Source organism: Rhinatrema bivittatum, chromosome 2 (genome assembly GCF_901001135.1).
Source record: "Rhinatrema bivittatum chromosome 2, aRhiBiv1.1, whole genome shotgun sequence".
NCBI lineage: Eukaryota > Metazoa > Chordata > Amphibia > Gymnophiona > Rhinatrematidae > Rhinatrema > Rhinatrema bivittatum.
In genome coordinates this window covers 464,467,333-464,481,319 of record NC_042616.1, presented here as the reverse complement: position 1 = coordinate 464,481,319, position 13,987 = coordinate 464,467,333, and the positions used below count along the sequence as shown (strand labels likewise).

Sequence of the window (13,987 nt, the reverse complement as noted above, 5' to 3'; positions counted from 1 at the left end):
CTTCCTTATAATCTAAACAGCTATCAAACATAGTGAGGCAGTTGCCCAAACATCTGGCTGCCTAGGTACCATGACCTTGTGTGCCAGAACTGAACTGGTTACTTTCTGGATAATTGTAGTTTGCTGGTGCTAACATGGCCATCCTCATGGACTGCGGTGTTGCTAGGCATATATCCTTGATATACTCCTGGTTTTCTCCTCATTTCCTTGATGGATGAAACCCATTCACCATCAACCTGCATGAATCAGCCTGGTTGATTTCTGGCATATTTATTAATTTATTTGATTTATATTCCGCTTTTTGGCTTGTTGGGTCCAACTTGGCTACTCCGTGGCCTGTGGTGCTGCTAAGTGATGCTTTATATGCCCATTATCTTTTCCTCATCACCTCTCCCCTTGCCTTTGTTCTTGAGAGAATGAAGGGTAACTTGCAAATTGTTTGCAAAATTGTAAACTTCCTTCTAGTCCTATTTCTACCATGTCCTCTGTATCTGTCTCAATCCTAGTTTCTACCACCTCTGCTGGTAGGTTTTTTCAGGCATTTACTGTTCTCTTAGTAAAAAGTGAATTTTAATTTGGCTACTTTTGGATGTGCTGTATTTTATTGTTTAGATTGTAATTTATTATTCTATACTGTTCACTGCGCTGATTTTATAGAAAATTGATTTTTCAAAAATAAATTGGAACTGAAGTATTTTCTCATGATTCTTCTGAACCTTCTCACCTTCAACTTCATATCATGGCCTCTTGTCCTTCATGAAGGAAAAAGAAGATATGAAAAACCAAAGGAGGAACAAATAAGATAAAGGAAGAAAATGGAATTTGCAAAGAGGACCGTAAAAAATTAAATTACTTATCTATAATAGGAGTTCTCTGGTGACAGCAGGATGTCAGTCCTCACATGTGGGTGACATCATCACATGGAGCCCAGCAAGGAACTTTTGATTTCAAAGCTTCCAGCCCTAGCCACCTCCCTGCCTTTCAAGCAGGGCCCCTCAATCCATGTAAAGTGAAAACTTTGAGAAACCAACTCTAAGAGGAGGCAAGAGGATTTTACGAGGATGGACATAACCAGTCCATCAGAGAACTCCTGTTACAGGTAAGTAGCAATTTTCTCCAAGGACAAGCAGGGTGGCAGTCTCCACATGTGGGGGAATCCCAAGCTACAGGCTACAGGATGGGACTGAGTCCTCGACTCTAAGATGGCCAACTGTATTTATGCGGATTGATCTTCTATCCCTGCCTGCCATGTTTAGTTGGTCCTGGTGCCATGGGCCTCCAAAAGGAAAGAATGAACATTCCCCGACACCGAAAAGATACAAATGCATTTTTCAGATAGTGATTTGGTGTAGACATTTGGAATTGCTGATGCAGTCAAAACCCTTGAGCAGGATCCTGGCTGGGTATACTGTAGGTCTTAGGTCCTCTACTCTCTATCACAAGAGTGAGGAATAAGCCTCTACTCCTAAGTCCTGACTGTAAACTGTAGAGCTATAGGGGGAGGTGACCTTAACACCAAGTCATCTGTCTCCCACAAAGGATTTCACTATCAAGAATGAAAAACGAAAGCAGTCTAAAAGACCTTGTATTTCCGCTCCCCAGCTCCATATGAGGCAGCCTGTGAAGAGTTGCTCCAAAAACACTGGCTTTCCATAAGTTGTCAAATAAAAATAGTAAGTTCAAAATGATTTCCAAATAAATTATAAACTCACACTTCAGTTCACCAATCTTCAAAACCATACAAAGTATTAGAACATTTTTATGTTTGGCATCAAACAGGAGCTTAGATCTAAAATTCAACCTATCATTTACCCACACAAAGTCATGATCTACCAACTTTTTTTTTGCTCATCCATCAATCATAGGCCTTATAACATTACATCACAGAGACGCATAGCCCATGCATTCAAAATAAGTACATTTTCTCAGCCATAAATTAATAGATGTTATTAAAGTCAACAAAAATGAATCAAATTAGGCTTTAAGATTATTCAAATAAGGGGTTCTTCTCTTCAAGATGCATCCCCTAACGCAGAGCTGGCACTCAAAAAAACAATATTGGGGCATGTATTGGTGAAGCACTTTGAAGAGAACTCCTTATTTTGAACATTCTTAAAGCTAAGTACTGTTTAAGTTTTGTGTAATTCATGGATGAGAAAATGTACTTATTTTGAATGCTACATGAAGATTATAAGGACACAAAAATGCAGACGACTTTGTGTGCATAAATGCTAGACTGAATTTAGACCTAAGCCTCCCAATTGTTGCCAAACATAATATTTTTAAATCCTATATGAGTGCTTTTCACGACTGGTGAACTGCAGTGTGAGTTTATAACTTATTTCAAAATAATTTTTAACTCACTTATTTTGTAAATGGAATTTTAATATTGTGGGTGTCACATTTCATTTTTTTTATTTATTTTGACTATAGGCTGTGCTATCATCGGGCATAATTTTTGAAAAGAGAGGTCTCATGTGGAGGAGGTGACCGAGTTCTGATCCATTGCCTACTCCCCCTGATAACCCTTCCAAATTGGATGGCCTAGCCAGGAGAGGACAAGATCATATTCATCTATCCAAGCAGCTTGCTGAACATGCATTGAGATGTCTAAGAGATGTCTCAGAGCATCAGCAGCTAATACCTTCCAGCTGTATCGGTGCACTGGCACTTGATACTCATGGTCACTCAGTAGTGGACAGAACCTGACAAGGATTTCTAACTGTGCAATAGTGCCTAGCATCGATGTGATGTCTGGCATCGTTTTCATGATTCTGATGTGCTGGCGCTGCGTTGCCTCTCAGTGCAGCCATCTATGCCAATACACATTTTATAGCTCCTACCGCATCAGCGCTTGACACCCCCAGCACTCGCAGAGGCTGGCTTCAATGCTCTGCTGGTTTTGCTCTGTGGTAACACCCATTCCATGGGCACTGATGGCAACTAGGTGTGGTTGGTGCCAACACTGTCGAGGATGCTGGTGTCCACAGTGCCCCACTCATATCATTGGTGCCATCAGCTAAGGCCAAATCTGTTGGCACCCAATGGTGCCCATCACCCATGCTCACAAGCACCAAAAGGTGATGATGCAGATGGCATAACTGGTGTTGCATCCACAGGCGCCTTGTCACCCGACATTAATTCTGCCACAGCACCCAGTGTCAATTTCCCTTGGGTCACTGGCACTTGAATGTGCACAAGCAGCCAAGGTAAAGGTAAATATAAATTGGTTATTTAATCTCTCAGACAATAAAAGGACTAGAAGGCACTCCGTGCAAGTAGATTATTTAAAACAAATCAGAGAAAATTCTTTCACTCAATGGATAATTAAGCTCTGGAATTCATTGCCAGAGGATGTGGTTATGGCAGTTAGTGTAACTGGGTTTAAAAAAGGTTTGGATAAGTTCCTAGAGGAGAAGTCCATAAACTGCTATTAATCAGTAAGGAATAGTAGCTTGTGATCTATTTAATGATTAGGTAGTTGCCAGGTACTTGTGACTTGGATTAGCCACTGCTGGAAACAGGATGCTGGGCTTGATGGACCCTTGATCTGACCCAGTATGGCATGTCTTATGTTCTTGTGTCTTCGGAGCATGTTATCATTAGGGTATCAGCACTGCTGAGTGCCTATGCTCAGAAACACCATCCATGAAATGGAATGGGCATAAAATCAATGCCTCCACAGAATGGAATGAAATGAAATGGATGTCGGGGGAAATCTATGCTGAAAGTCCCAACGTGCCTGTGATAGAGTTCACCCGCAGCACCTAGCATCAATTCTGTCCACTCCTGCGGTGCCCATAGTCAATTCCCACCAGTACACTGGCACTTGAATATGCACAGGCAGCCAATGTCTGAGGGGTATGGCACCAATAGTGCATCAGTGCTGCTGACTGTCTATGCACAAGCTCTCTAGCTCCTCATGAAGATTAGCCTGCCCTAACAGTCTGGCAGGCAGGAGGGGAGGCCACATCATTCAGGGCATCAGAGTTGATCATTAACTCGGGCCCATGGAGACTAGTATGGGTCCCAGGAGTATGGCAAGGATGAACTCTCTTTCCCATGGGAACATTTCTTCATCTGGTACCCCACTAGGTCCTGCAAAGGACAAAGGAGGGGGGCACAGTTTGATCCTGGATCCTTCGCTGCCTGATCCTCTTTTGATGCCTAGTGGTTAGACTAAATCTCATGGAGCTCCTTCCTGGAGTGAACGCAGGCAAGTCACTGGACTAAAGTCCTAGCTCAACCATAAAGGGACCCTGAAAAACTACATGTCCCATGAGGTAACAGACAAAGGCACAAATACAGAAAGGCTGAGGAAATAAACCACATAAAAATGCAGTCTGCTCAGCAGGTTATTAGTGTAAAATGTTGTCAGGCTGTGCTAGGCACTAGTCCTGGGCATCATGAGGTCAACAGAAATAAACTATTAAAAAAAAAAAAAAAACAAAAGAAAGTGAAACACAAAACCCACTTAAAGGTAGATAAGGGAGAAAACAAAACCTGCAGGGCTCAGAATTTTGCAGCTCCAGAAACTTTCATCGCAATAGCTATGAGAGAGCAAAGAGCCGTGAGCTGAAGGCTCTGTGGAAACAATGAGACTAAGGAGCCTTGCCTGGGAGGCAGGGAGGTGGCTAGGGCATGCTCAAAGCTTCCAGAAGCTTTGAAATCAAAATTCCATGCCAAGCTCCATTTAATGTTGTAACCCACATGTGACGACTGCCATCCTGCTTGTCCCGGAGAAAGGCAGACACTTTAAATACAATCTTTTGCTTGATATTCACTGAAAGAGGTGGCAGTGAGTGATGGATCTAAGATGATAAATGGCATTGATAAATTTGAAATGATAATGAACCAAACTTCAGAAGAGGTACAATATTTGAAGTATTTCTGAAAATGAGAGTGGATAAGGCCATGGATAGTCAATGAGGTCAAGAATGTGCTGATAGCACCTGTTGTGGCTCTATTTAACTTACTCATGAAGACAGGGAGGTTCTGAAGAAGTGGAAGATAGTGGATGTGGTCTTGCTGCACAAGGAAGAAGGTGAGTTACTACAGACCCATTAGTCCAGGGGTGGCCAACTCCAGTCCTTGAGAGCCACAAACAGGCCAGGTTTTCAGGGTATTCACAATGAATACACATGAGATAGATTTCATAAAATGGAGGCAGTGCATGCAAACCTATCATTGCTTTTTCAGAACTGTTACCTGTTCACAGAAAGGGATATAGACAACTTTAATATGTGGCCATAATCATGGTGTAAAGAAGGTTGTAGATATACAGGGAGTTGGGGCCATGTATGTAACAGTAAAAGGCTACATCTATCCATAGCAACAAAAAGGATCCTAAGTGGAAAATTCAGGTCACATGTCATCAAACAATTAAATTAGAGGATGGGGGTGGCAGAACGAAGACAATAGAACTGGAATGTCGCCCCAGACAAATATAAATAGTAGATGTGGAAATTAACAAAATTAATCAGCTCAACAGTCTATTCCTGAGCAAAAGACCTAAAAAGGAAGCTAAGAAAAGCAACATGCCAAGAGGGAATAGCTGGAAAGCTATTAGCGCAAATGCTGGTAATAAAATTCTCAATCTGTGGGTCCTAATAGTGGAGATGGACTTGGATACTGCTCCTAATACAGAGATAGAGTTCAGTTTGTTTAATGATTGGGATACAGTCGTATCAGGCTATAATGTATTGAGGAAGGTTAGAGATGACAGAAAGAAGATGGTGGGGAAGGTAGCTTGCTATGTCAAGAATATCCAAGCATTTAAAAACAGGGCATTTGGGGAAAGGAGGAAGAACTGTGGGCTATATTAAAAAGAGGACCGCACATCTATCTATACTGGTGTAGTCTACAGGCCTCAGACTCAGAGAAATTGGTCAGAGATCTGGCCAAGACATTCAAAAGGCAGGATGTTGCTTGTTGGTGATTTTAATCTGCCAGAAATGGATTGGAGTATCCCTTCTACAGAATCAGCAAGAAGTAGAGAAAATGTAGATGCTTTTCAAAGGGCAAGGCTTAAGCAAATGATGGAACCCCATGAAGAGAAAAGTGATACTACACCTAGTACTCACAAATAGAGATAGTATCCTTAATATTCGGATAGATACCCACCTGAGCACCAGTGATCACCAGACAAAATGGTTTGATATAACAGCCAAGATGGACAGAAGTCACATGATGATCAAGGATTTCAAAAGGTAAAATAGGAATACCCCTTGAAAAGAAACTAGAAGACTGGGAGAAAATGGGTGAAATGGAACAAGAGTAGATCAAATTGAAAGGAGCTAAAATAACAGCAACAAATCTTTATGTCAGAATAATAAAAAAAATAAAATAAAATAAAGAAGGAAAAGGAAACCAATGTGGTTATCCAAGGTGATTGAAAAAATAAAGGCTAAAAGATCAGGAACACAGGAAAGAATATCTGGAGAAGCTGAAAGAGACAAAGAAAGTAATCACAAAACCAAATCACAACTGGAAGAGGGGAACACCAATGAAGTAAAGTGAAGTGACAAAATACTTTTCAAATATATCATACAAAGGAAAAAGGCCAGAGGTGCTATTTTAAGACTGAAAGGAGATAGGAAGCAATGGGTGGAGAAAGGGGAAAAAATATCATATTTAACAAATACTTCAGGTCAGTGTTCACTAAAGAAAATCTTGGAGAAGGACCATTGCTGGTTGGCTAGAATATTCATGGGGGTGCGTAGCTACCCTTTTACTGTGTAGAGTGTTTGGGTGGACCTAGCTAAACAAAGTGGACAAAGTCATGAGGCTAGATGGGTTGCATCCCAGGACACTAAGAAAGCTCAGAGAGGTCCTGGAAGATTCTCTGAAAGATCTGTTCAATAGATCCTTGGAGATGGGAATGGCGCCGCAAGTTTGGATAAGGGTGGTTGTGGTCCCACCTCACAAAAGTAGTAGCAGAGAGAAGGCTAGAAACTAAAGGCCAGTTAGCCTTGCGTTGGTGGTGGAAAAATTAATAGAGACTCTGCTGAAGGAAAGGACAGTGAACTATCTATATTCCAGTGGCAACATAGTTTTACCAAAAGATCTTCTGAAATGATTTTTGTTGAAAAGGTAACTAGAAAATTAGATCAAGAATGAGCACTCAACATGATTTAACTGAATTTCAGCAAAGCTTTTAACATGGTCCCGCATAAAAGGCTCATGAACAAAATGAAAAGCCTGAGAGTGAGTCCCAAAATAGTGGAATGGATTACAAATTGGTTGACTGACAAATAACAGCAAGCAGTGGTAAATGGAACCAACTCTGAGGAGAGAAGAGTTAAGTGTAGTGCCTCAATAATTAGTTCTGGGGCCAATTCTGTACAATATCTTCGTGAGCGATATTGCAGAAGAGTTAGAAGGAAATGTTTGCCTTTTTGCAGATGACACTAATATCTGCAACAGAATAGACACACCTGAAGGAGTAGAGAGAATGAGAAGTGACTTAAGAAAATGTGGAGTGGTCGAAGGTTTGGTAGCTTGAATTCAATGTCGAGAAGTACAGAGCCATGCATTTGGGGTGCAGAAATTCAAAGCTGCAGTATATGATGGAAGGTAAAAGACCAATAGGCAGAAAGAGATCTCAGGATGATAGTGTGATGATCTGAAGGCAGTGAAGCAATTTGACAAGATCACGGCTAAGGCCTGAGGGATGCTGGGTTGAAAAGAGAGGCACATAACCAGCAGGAATAAGATGGTGGTAATGCTCTCGTACAGGACTTTGGTGAGGCCTCACCTGGAATACTGCATTCAGTTCTGGAAACTATCTCATAAAAGGACAGACACAGGATGCAAGCAGTCTACAGAAAGGCAACCAAAATGTTGTGGGCCTGCTAAAAAGCCATATGAGATGAGACGGAATACTTATAACCTGGAGGAAAGAAGAGGCAGGAGAAATATACAACAGACTTTTAAATACCTCAAAGAGCTCGCTGAACGCTATGAGGGGAGAAGAGCAGCCCTCTAACATTCTTGAGCCATCTTTATCAACTCTCTCCTCCGAGGGGAGATCAATACCACCAAATCCAGCTGATAGATTCCAGATAGAGAGTGGCTCAATTGGACTACCCAGAGAGGAGGGCCAGATTGAACCTCTTTTGAGGCAAGTAACCCATCTTGAAGAACAGAGGGAGCAAATTACCAACTTAGGAGTGGGGAAAAACTCAGTTGGAGCGACTAATGATGATCAGGGTGTGGGCCCAACTCTGCCTTCCTATATCCAATTTCAAGAATTGGTAAGACCTCAGAACTTTACTATGGAATTAATTTGGGAAGCTATTAATGCTTTGAATAAAAACATCGGGACACAAATGTCAAATTTATTTGGTAAGATGAAGGAGGTAGAAAGTAGAATTAAGATTGAGAAAGATAATTTACAGTTAAATTGTGATGTGAATTCTGTAAAGAATGAGATTAGAAGAATTAATGATTTACAATGTAATATGATTAAAGATAATCAAAACATACATTATAAAATTGAAAATTTAGAAAATGTTTCAAAATCTAAGAATATTCGTTGCATTAATTTCCCGAAATCTGTTATTTCAACGCCAATTCAACTTTGGAGGAGGTACTTAATGGAGGTATTAGCTATACCAGAAGCTACATTACCTATTCTTTCAAAAATATATTTTCTTCCCCCATTGAAGAAAACCTCCGAAACTGTCTTGTTGAAAATATGCAACAATTAAAACCGATTTCTGATGATTTAAATCTTAATATTTCTGAGATGTTAGGAAAAACTGAAATTGAGTTGGTGGTTCCAGCAACACTTCTTGTCACCTTTATGTTGGAGTCTGATAAGGATTAGATCTTTAAAAAATATTTTCAGAATAGAACAAAAGAGTTTATGGGCTGCAAAGTCCAGATATTCCCTGATTTATCTCATCAGACTCAGAAACGAAGAAAACAATTTTTGTTGCTGAGACCCCAGGCACTTCAACTTGGTATGTTTTTTATCTTGAAATATCCCTGTAAATGCTTAATTAAAACAGATGGGAAAACGTATATATTTCAACAACCAATTCATCTAACCAATTTTTTAGTTGAGAAAGGAAAGCCATTGATGAGCTCATCACCAGACACATCATGAAGCGCTCAGAATAGGAGTTTTGATCTCCCAATAACTAAAATAATTATCCTATAGTCAATTTCATTATATAGGTTATGCATTTATTGTATAATTTTACTTGGAATAGTGTAAAGGATCTCATTTGAGGGCTTGATTGACAGGGATGATTTTTCTGATGTTAACAGGTTAAATATATAATTGAAATCATAAATCATTTCTGCTTGATATATTAATTATAAAACCAAATAAATATTAAATAAAAAAAAAATACCTCAAAGAAATTAATGATGCACAGAAATCAAACCTTTCCTAATGGGAAAAAAGCTGTAGAACTAGGGGTCATGATATGAAACTCTGAAGGGGTAGACTCAAGAACATCATCCGGAATTATTTCTTCATGGAAAGAGCGGTGGGTGCATGGAATGCCCTCCTGGTAGTGAAGACAAGAACAGTAATGGAATTTAAAAGGGAATGTGATAAGCACAGAGGATCCCTTTTGGCTAAGGATGGAAATGAAGAAAGGGGGTAACCTATTTTAATTGGAGTAACCTGCACAGAGCGGCAGTTACTATCTTAAAAAACAAACAAACCCAAAAAAACAATTTTTAAAAACTTGCTTGGCAAACTGGATGGATTTTTTGAGTCTTTTTTTCTGCTGACATTTACTATGTTACTATGGTAACTGCTTGGGTTTTTACAGGGTTTGATGAGACTGGGCAGGAAGGTGCTGATGGGTGTTGGACTAGGTGTAGGAAATTAATGCTCATCTGCCTGTGATGGTGAAGAAAAAAAGAAAAAGGACAACAAGATCTGACTTGGATAAGAAGTAATATCCTGCAAGCAGTCAAGCTTGTACGGCTGGCAACTGAGGTATATGGTTACAGTGTGGACAGGACTAACTGGGCAGAGCGGATAGTTCAGTTGGTCTTTTTCTCTCACCACCTACTATGTAATTATGTAAAAGAGAAAGGTGGGGAAAGGTGCAATTTAAATATTTAAAAGTCATTCTCTTAAGTTCAAGAAGTTTCAAAGGGCCTGGATTCAGTACAGCTTCTCTCTTATTGTTTATGGGGAAAAAACATAGCAAATCAAGCATACATATAATATGGTATATTTGAATTAAAACATAACCAAACCAGTCTACCTATACAAATAGAAGTTTAGATCTGATTCTAACAAGAGGATGACCTAATGGTTAGTATAATGGATTGGGCAACCAGAAGGGCAGGGATCAAGTCATCCTTCTCCCATTACTTATGATTTTAGGCATGTCACTATCTCCTGATGCTTAGGTACTCACAGATCTGAACTTTTTGGGGCAGGGGTTCATTGTACCTGTGTGGAATTCATTGAAGTCTAGGGCCACATATAAATTTGTATCATACCTCAAAAAGAACATAATTGAAAATGTACATATCTATTTTGAATAATAAAGTAAGAAAAAAAAAAGGTAATTTACCTCTGATCCCAAACGACTATCTGCTGACATTCGACAAAAGGCTAATAAAGCTTGGTGGAAAGCTGGTGACAACTTCCTAGAAGCAACAAAGAAAGCCAAATAAAATAAACATTATTTTCTCTGATTCTTCTTCTTAAAGTGCTCTAACCTTGTAAAATATCCTCCCTGATATAAAGGTCCATTTATTATATTGCCCACTCCTATTTCAGTTATGCTTTTTGTTTGCAAGGTGCAGAAGGAAACACAGACTCCAAGTTGCTGCCAGAGGCACCTTTCTGCTGCTTCCAGAAAAAGCAGCAGCACTGTCAGCAGAAGGTTGTTGGCACTGCCAAAGTTCAGAGCTTGCTGCTGAGCTTCAAGTTAAGCAAAATAAAAACCTTCCCTTTTTGTAAGTTATTATATTTGCCTTTAAACAGGTAGCCACAGAACATCTTAAGCAATATATGATGGACATCTTTTGCTGTTGCGTTAAAAATAACTACAAAAACAATATGCTACATGAGATCCTCATCTGGGCAAAGGAAGGTTCTGACTTACAAAGTGGAGCCTGACAATGCACATCAGCTAAAAGTATGGTTCCTGCAAACAGACTCAAGGTTACAGGAGATATTAGGGGGGCTGCAGGGAGGTGAAGGGAAAGGAGCAGCCATGCTGAAGTATAGTGGAAAGGGGTCTCCTCAATTAGCCAGAGGAGTTGCACCTTTAACATTTGGTTTGGAACCAGATTACAGTAGTAAACAGGGTACAGCACAGTGAAGCCTATGGTACACGACACTTGACAATGTTCCCTTATCCTGGGGGAGGAGGGAAGGAAGGAAAACTATGAATTTTTGTTTAAGTACTGGGTCGATCTTCTCAGTGCATGTCCTACAAAATCTAAATCTATGTACTAATATATGATGGTACATATGCCAGAGATATGGCTTGCATTTTAAAGTAATTGTGCCTTATTATTCGTAATACAGTGCCTTGCAAAAGGCTTCACACCCTAGTACATTTTTCATATTCTGTTGTCTAAAATATACAAATCAAAATGTATTAAAATAGTTTGTTTCTCTGATCTACATAATATACATTTTCATCATGAAAGCACAATTATAGTAAAATTCCAAAAAATTAAAAATAAAAAAAAAGTATTGACTGCACAACTTTTCACACCTTTTAACAATAGTTGATGAAAGCTCATTGTGCAGTAAAACAGTCATAAGACATTGAGGTTAAGTGACCACCAACTTTGCACAGTGGAACGATGCAGTTTTTGCCCATCCTTTTTGGAGAGCTCAGGCTCTTTCAGAGTGGCTGGGCATCATATGTGACTACAGTCATCAAGCCTTGCCAAGATTTTCTATTAGATTTGGGTCTAGGCTTTCACTGGGTAACTTTCTTCTTGCTGAGTCACTCCACTGTTGACAAACTGAAGAGTAGCAAAACACCTGGACTGGATGTTATTCACCCAGGGTTCTGAAAGAACTAAAAAATGCAATTTCAGATCTGTTAGTACAAATTTGTAACCTATCATTAAAATTGTCCCATTGTACCTGAAGACTGGAGGGTGGCCAATGTAGCCTCAATATTTAAAAAGGGCTCTAAGGGTGATCCGGGAAATTATAGACCGGTGAGCTAGGAAAAATAATAGAAGCTATTCTAAAGAACAAAATCACACAATATATAGACAGACATGGTTTAATGGGAAACAGCCAGCATGGATTTACCCAAGGCAAGGTATTAACAAACATGTATTTGAAGGTGAACTGGTAGATGTAGTGTATTTGGATTAATCACAGGCTTCTGACAAAATCCCTCATGAGAGGCTTCTAAGAAAACTAACAAATCATGGGATAAGAAACAATGTGCTTTCATGGATTCCAAACTGGTTAAAAGACAGGAAACATTAAATGGTCAGTTTTCTTAGTGGAAAAAGGTAAACAGGGGAATGCCTCAGGGTTCTGTTCTTGGACCAGTGTCTTTCAATAAATTTACAAATGATCTGGAAAGAGATATGACAAGTGAGACGATCAAATCTGCAGATGACAGAAAATTATTCAGAGTAGTTAAATCACATGCGGATTGTGATAAATTGCAGGAGAATTTTGCGAGACTGGAAGACTGGGCGTCCAAATGGCAGATGAAATTTAATGTGGATAAGTGCAAGGTGATGCATATAGGGAAAAATAAGCCATATGTAGTTACACAATGTTAGGTTCCATATTAGGAAAAAGATCTAGGCATCATAGTGAATAAAGCAAAATTGCTTACCTTGTAATAGGTGTTATCCCAGGACAAAGGATGTAGTCCTCACATATGGGTGACGTCACTGATGGAGCCCTATCCCGGAAAACTTTCTGTCAAAGTTTCTAGAAAGTTTTGACTGGCATCCTGAGCCTACTGAGCATGCCCAGCATGCCATGATCCCACGAGCCACAGGGGTCTCCCTTCAGTCTCGTTTGTAGCAATGAGCGTTAGCCAAAAATAAAATAATAAAACGTATCGGACCCAACTCCGCGGGGTGGCGAGTGGGTTTCGTGAGGACTACATCCTGCTGTCCTGGGATAACACTTATTACAAGGTAAGCAATTTTGCTTTATCCCAGGACAAGCAGGATGCTAGTCCTCACATATGGGTGATTAGCAAGCTACAGGCTGAGTCATCTTTGTATTGGACCAACAGCGTACAATTTGTGCCACAGGCACAGCAACTGCTATACTGTTGGGAAAAATGAGGCAGCCTGAAATCACGAAAGATTGGAAGTGGAAGGAGTTGGATTATGTTGGAAACAAGTTCTTTAAGACAGATTGTCCATAGGCTGAATCTTGTCGTCCTTCCTTGTCGAGACAGTAGTGAGCCACAAAGGTGTGAAGAGAACTCCATGTTGCGGCTTTACATTTGTCAGCTATTGGCACTGAACGATAGTGTGCTACTGAGGTTGACATTGCTCTTACTGAGTGAGCCTTTACTCGCCCTGGGAGAGGAAGGCCTGCTTTTTCTTATCAAAATTGAATACAATCTGCAAGCCAATTAGATAGAGTTTGCTTGCCCACTGCTTTTCCAGGTTTGTTTGGATCAAAAGAAACAAAAAGCTGGGTGGATTTCCTATGGGCTGCCGTGTGATCTAAGTAGTATGCAAATGCACGTTTACAGTCCAAGGTGTGTAAAGCCCTCTCACCTTGATGACAGTGTGGCTTTGGGAAGAAAGTAGGCAAGATGATAGACTGATTCAAGTGGAATTCCGTAACTATCTTGGTGTGGGAAATATGTGCTTGCCAGCAAGCCATTTCATCAGGGTTAAACACTAACTTCCCTTCTCCCTGACATTTGCCTGAATAAAAGCATCACTTGTGCTTAAGCCTCTCTGCCTGGGAAAGGATACCTGTTGGCCCTGAATTCCTGGGGGAGGGGCTGGGTTTTCCCTAGTCAGAGGCAGGACAAAGTCAGGAGGT

At 40.1% G+C, this 13,987-nt stretch overlaps 1 protein-coding gene across 8 annotated transcripts in view; it reads right to left on the bottom strand.

The window, feature by feature from the left end:
* The window catches only part of RELCH (RAB11 binding and LisH domain, coiled-coil and HEAT repeat containing), a 500,624-nt gene that overhangs the window by 325,541 nt on the left and 161,096 nt on the right, over positions 1 to 13,987 (bottom strand). For all 8 annotated transcript variants that reach the window (XR_003854685.1, XM_029590486.1, XM_029590488.1 and 5 more), the window contains one exon: positions 10,551 to 10,626. Coding sequence is in view for 7 of the 8 variants with exons in the window: in XM_029590486.1 (XP_029446346.1) it covers positions 10,551 to 10,626 (76 nt within the window). In the remaining variant the exon portion in view is untranslated. The remainder of the gene's footprint in view (positions 1 to 10,550; positions 10,627 to 13,987) is intronic.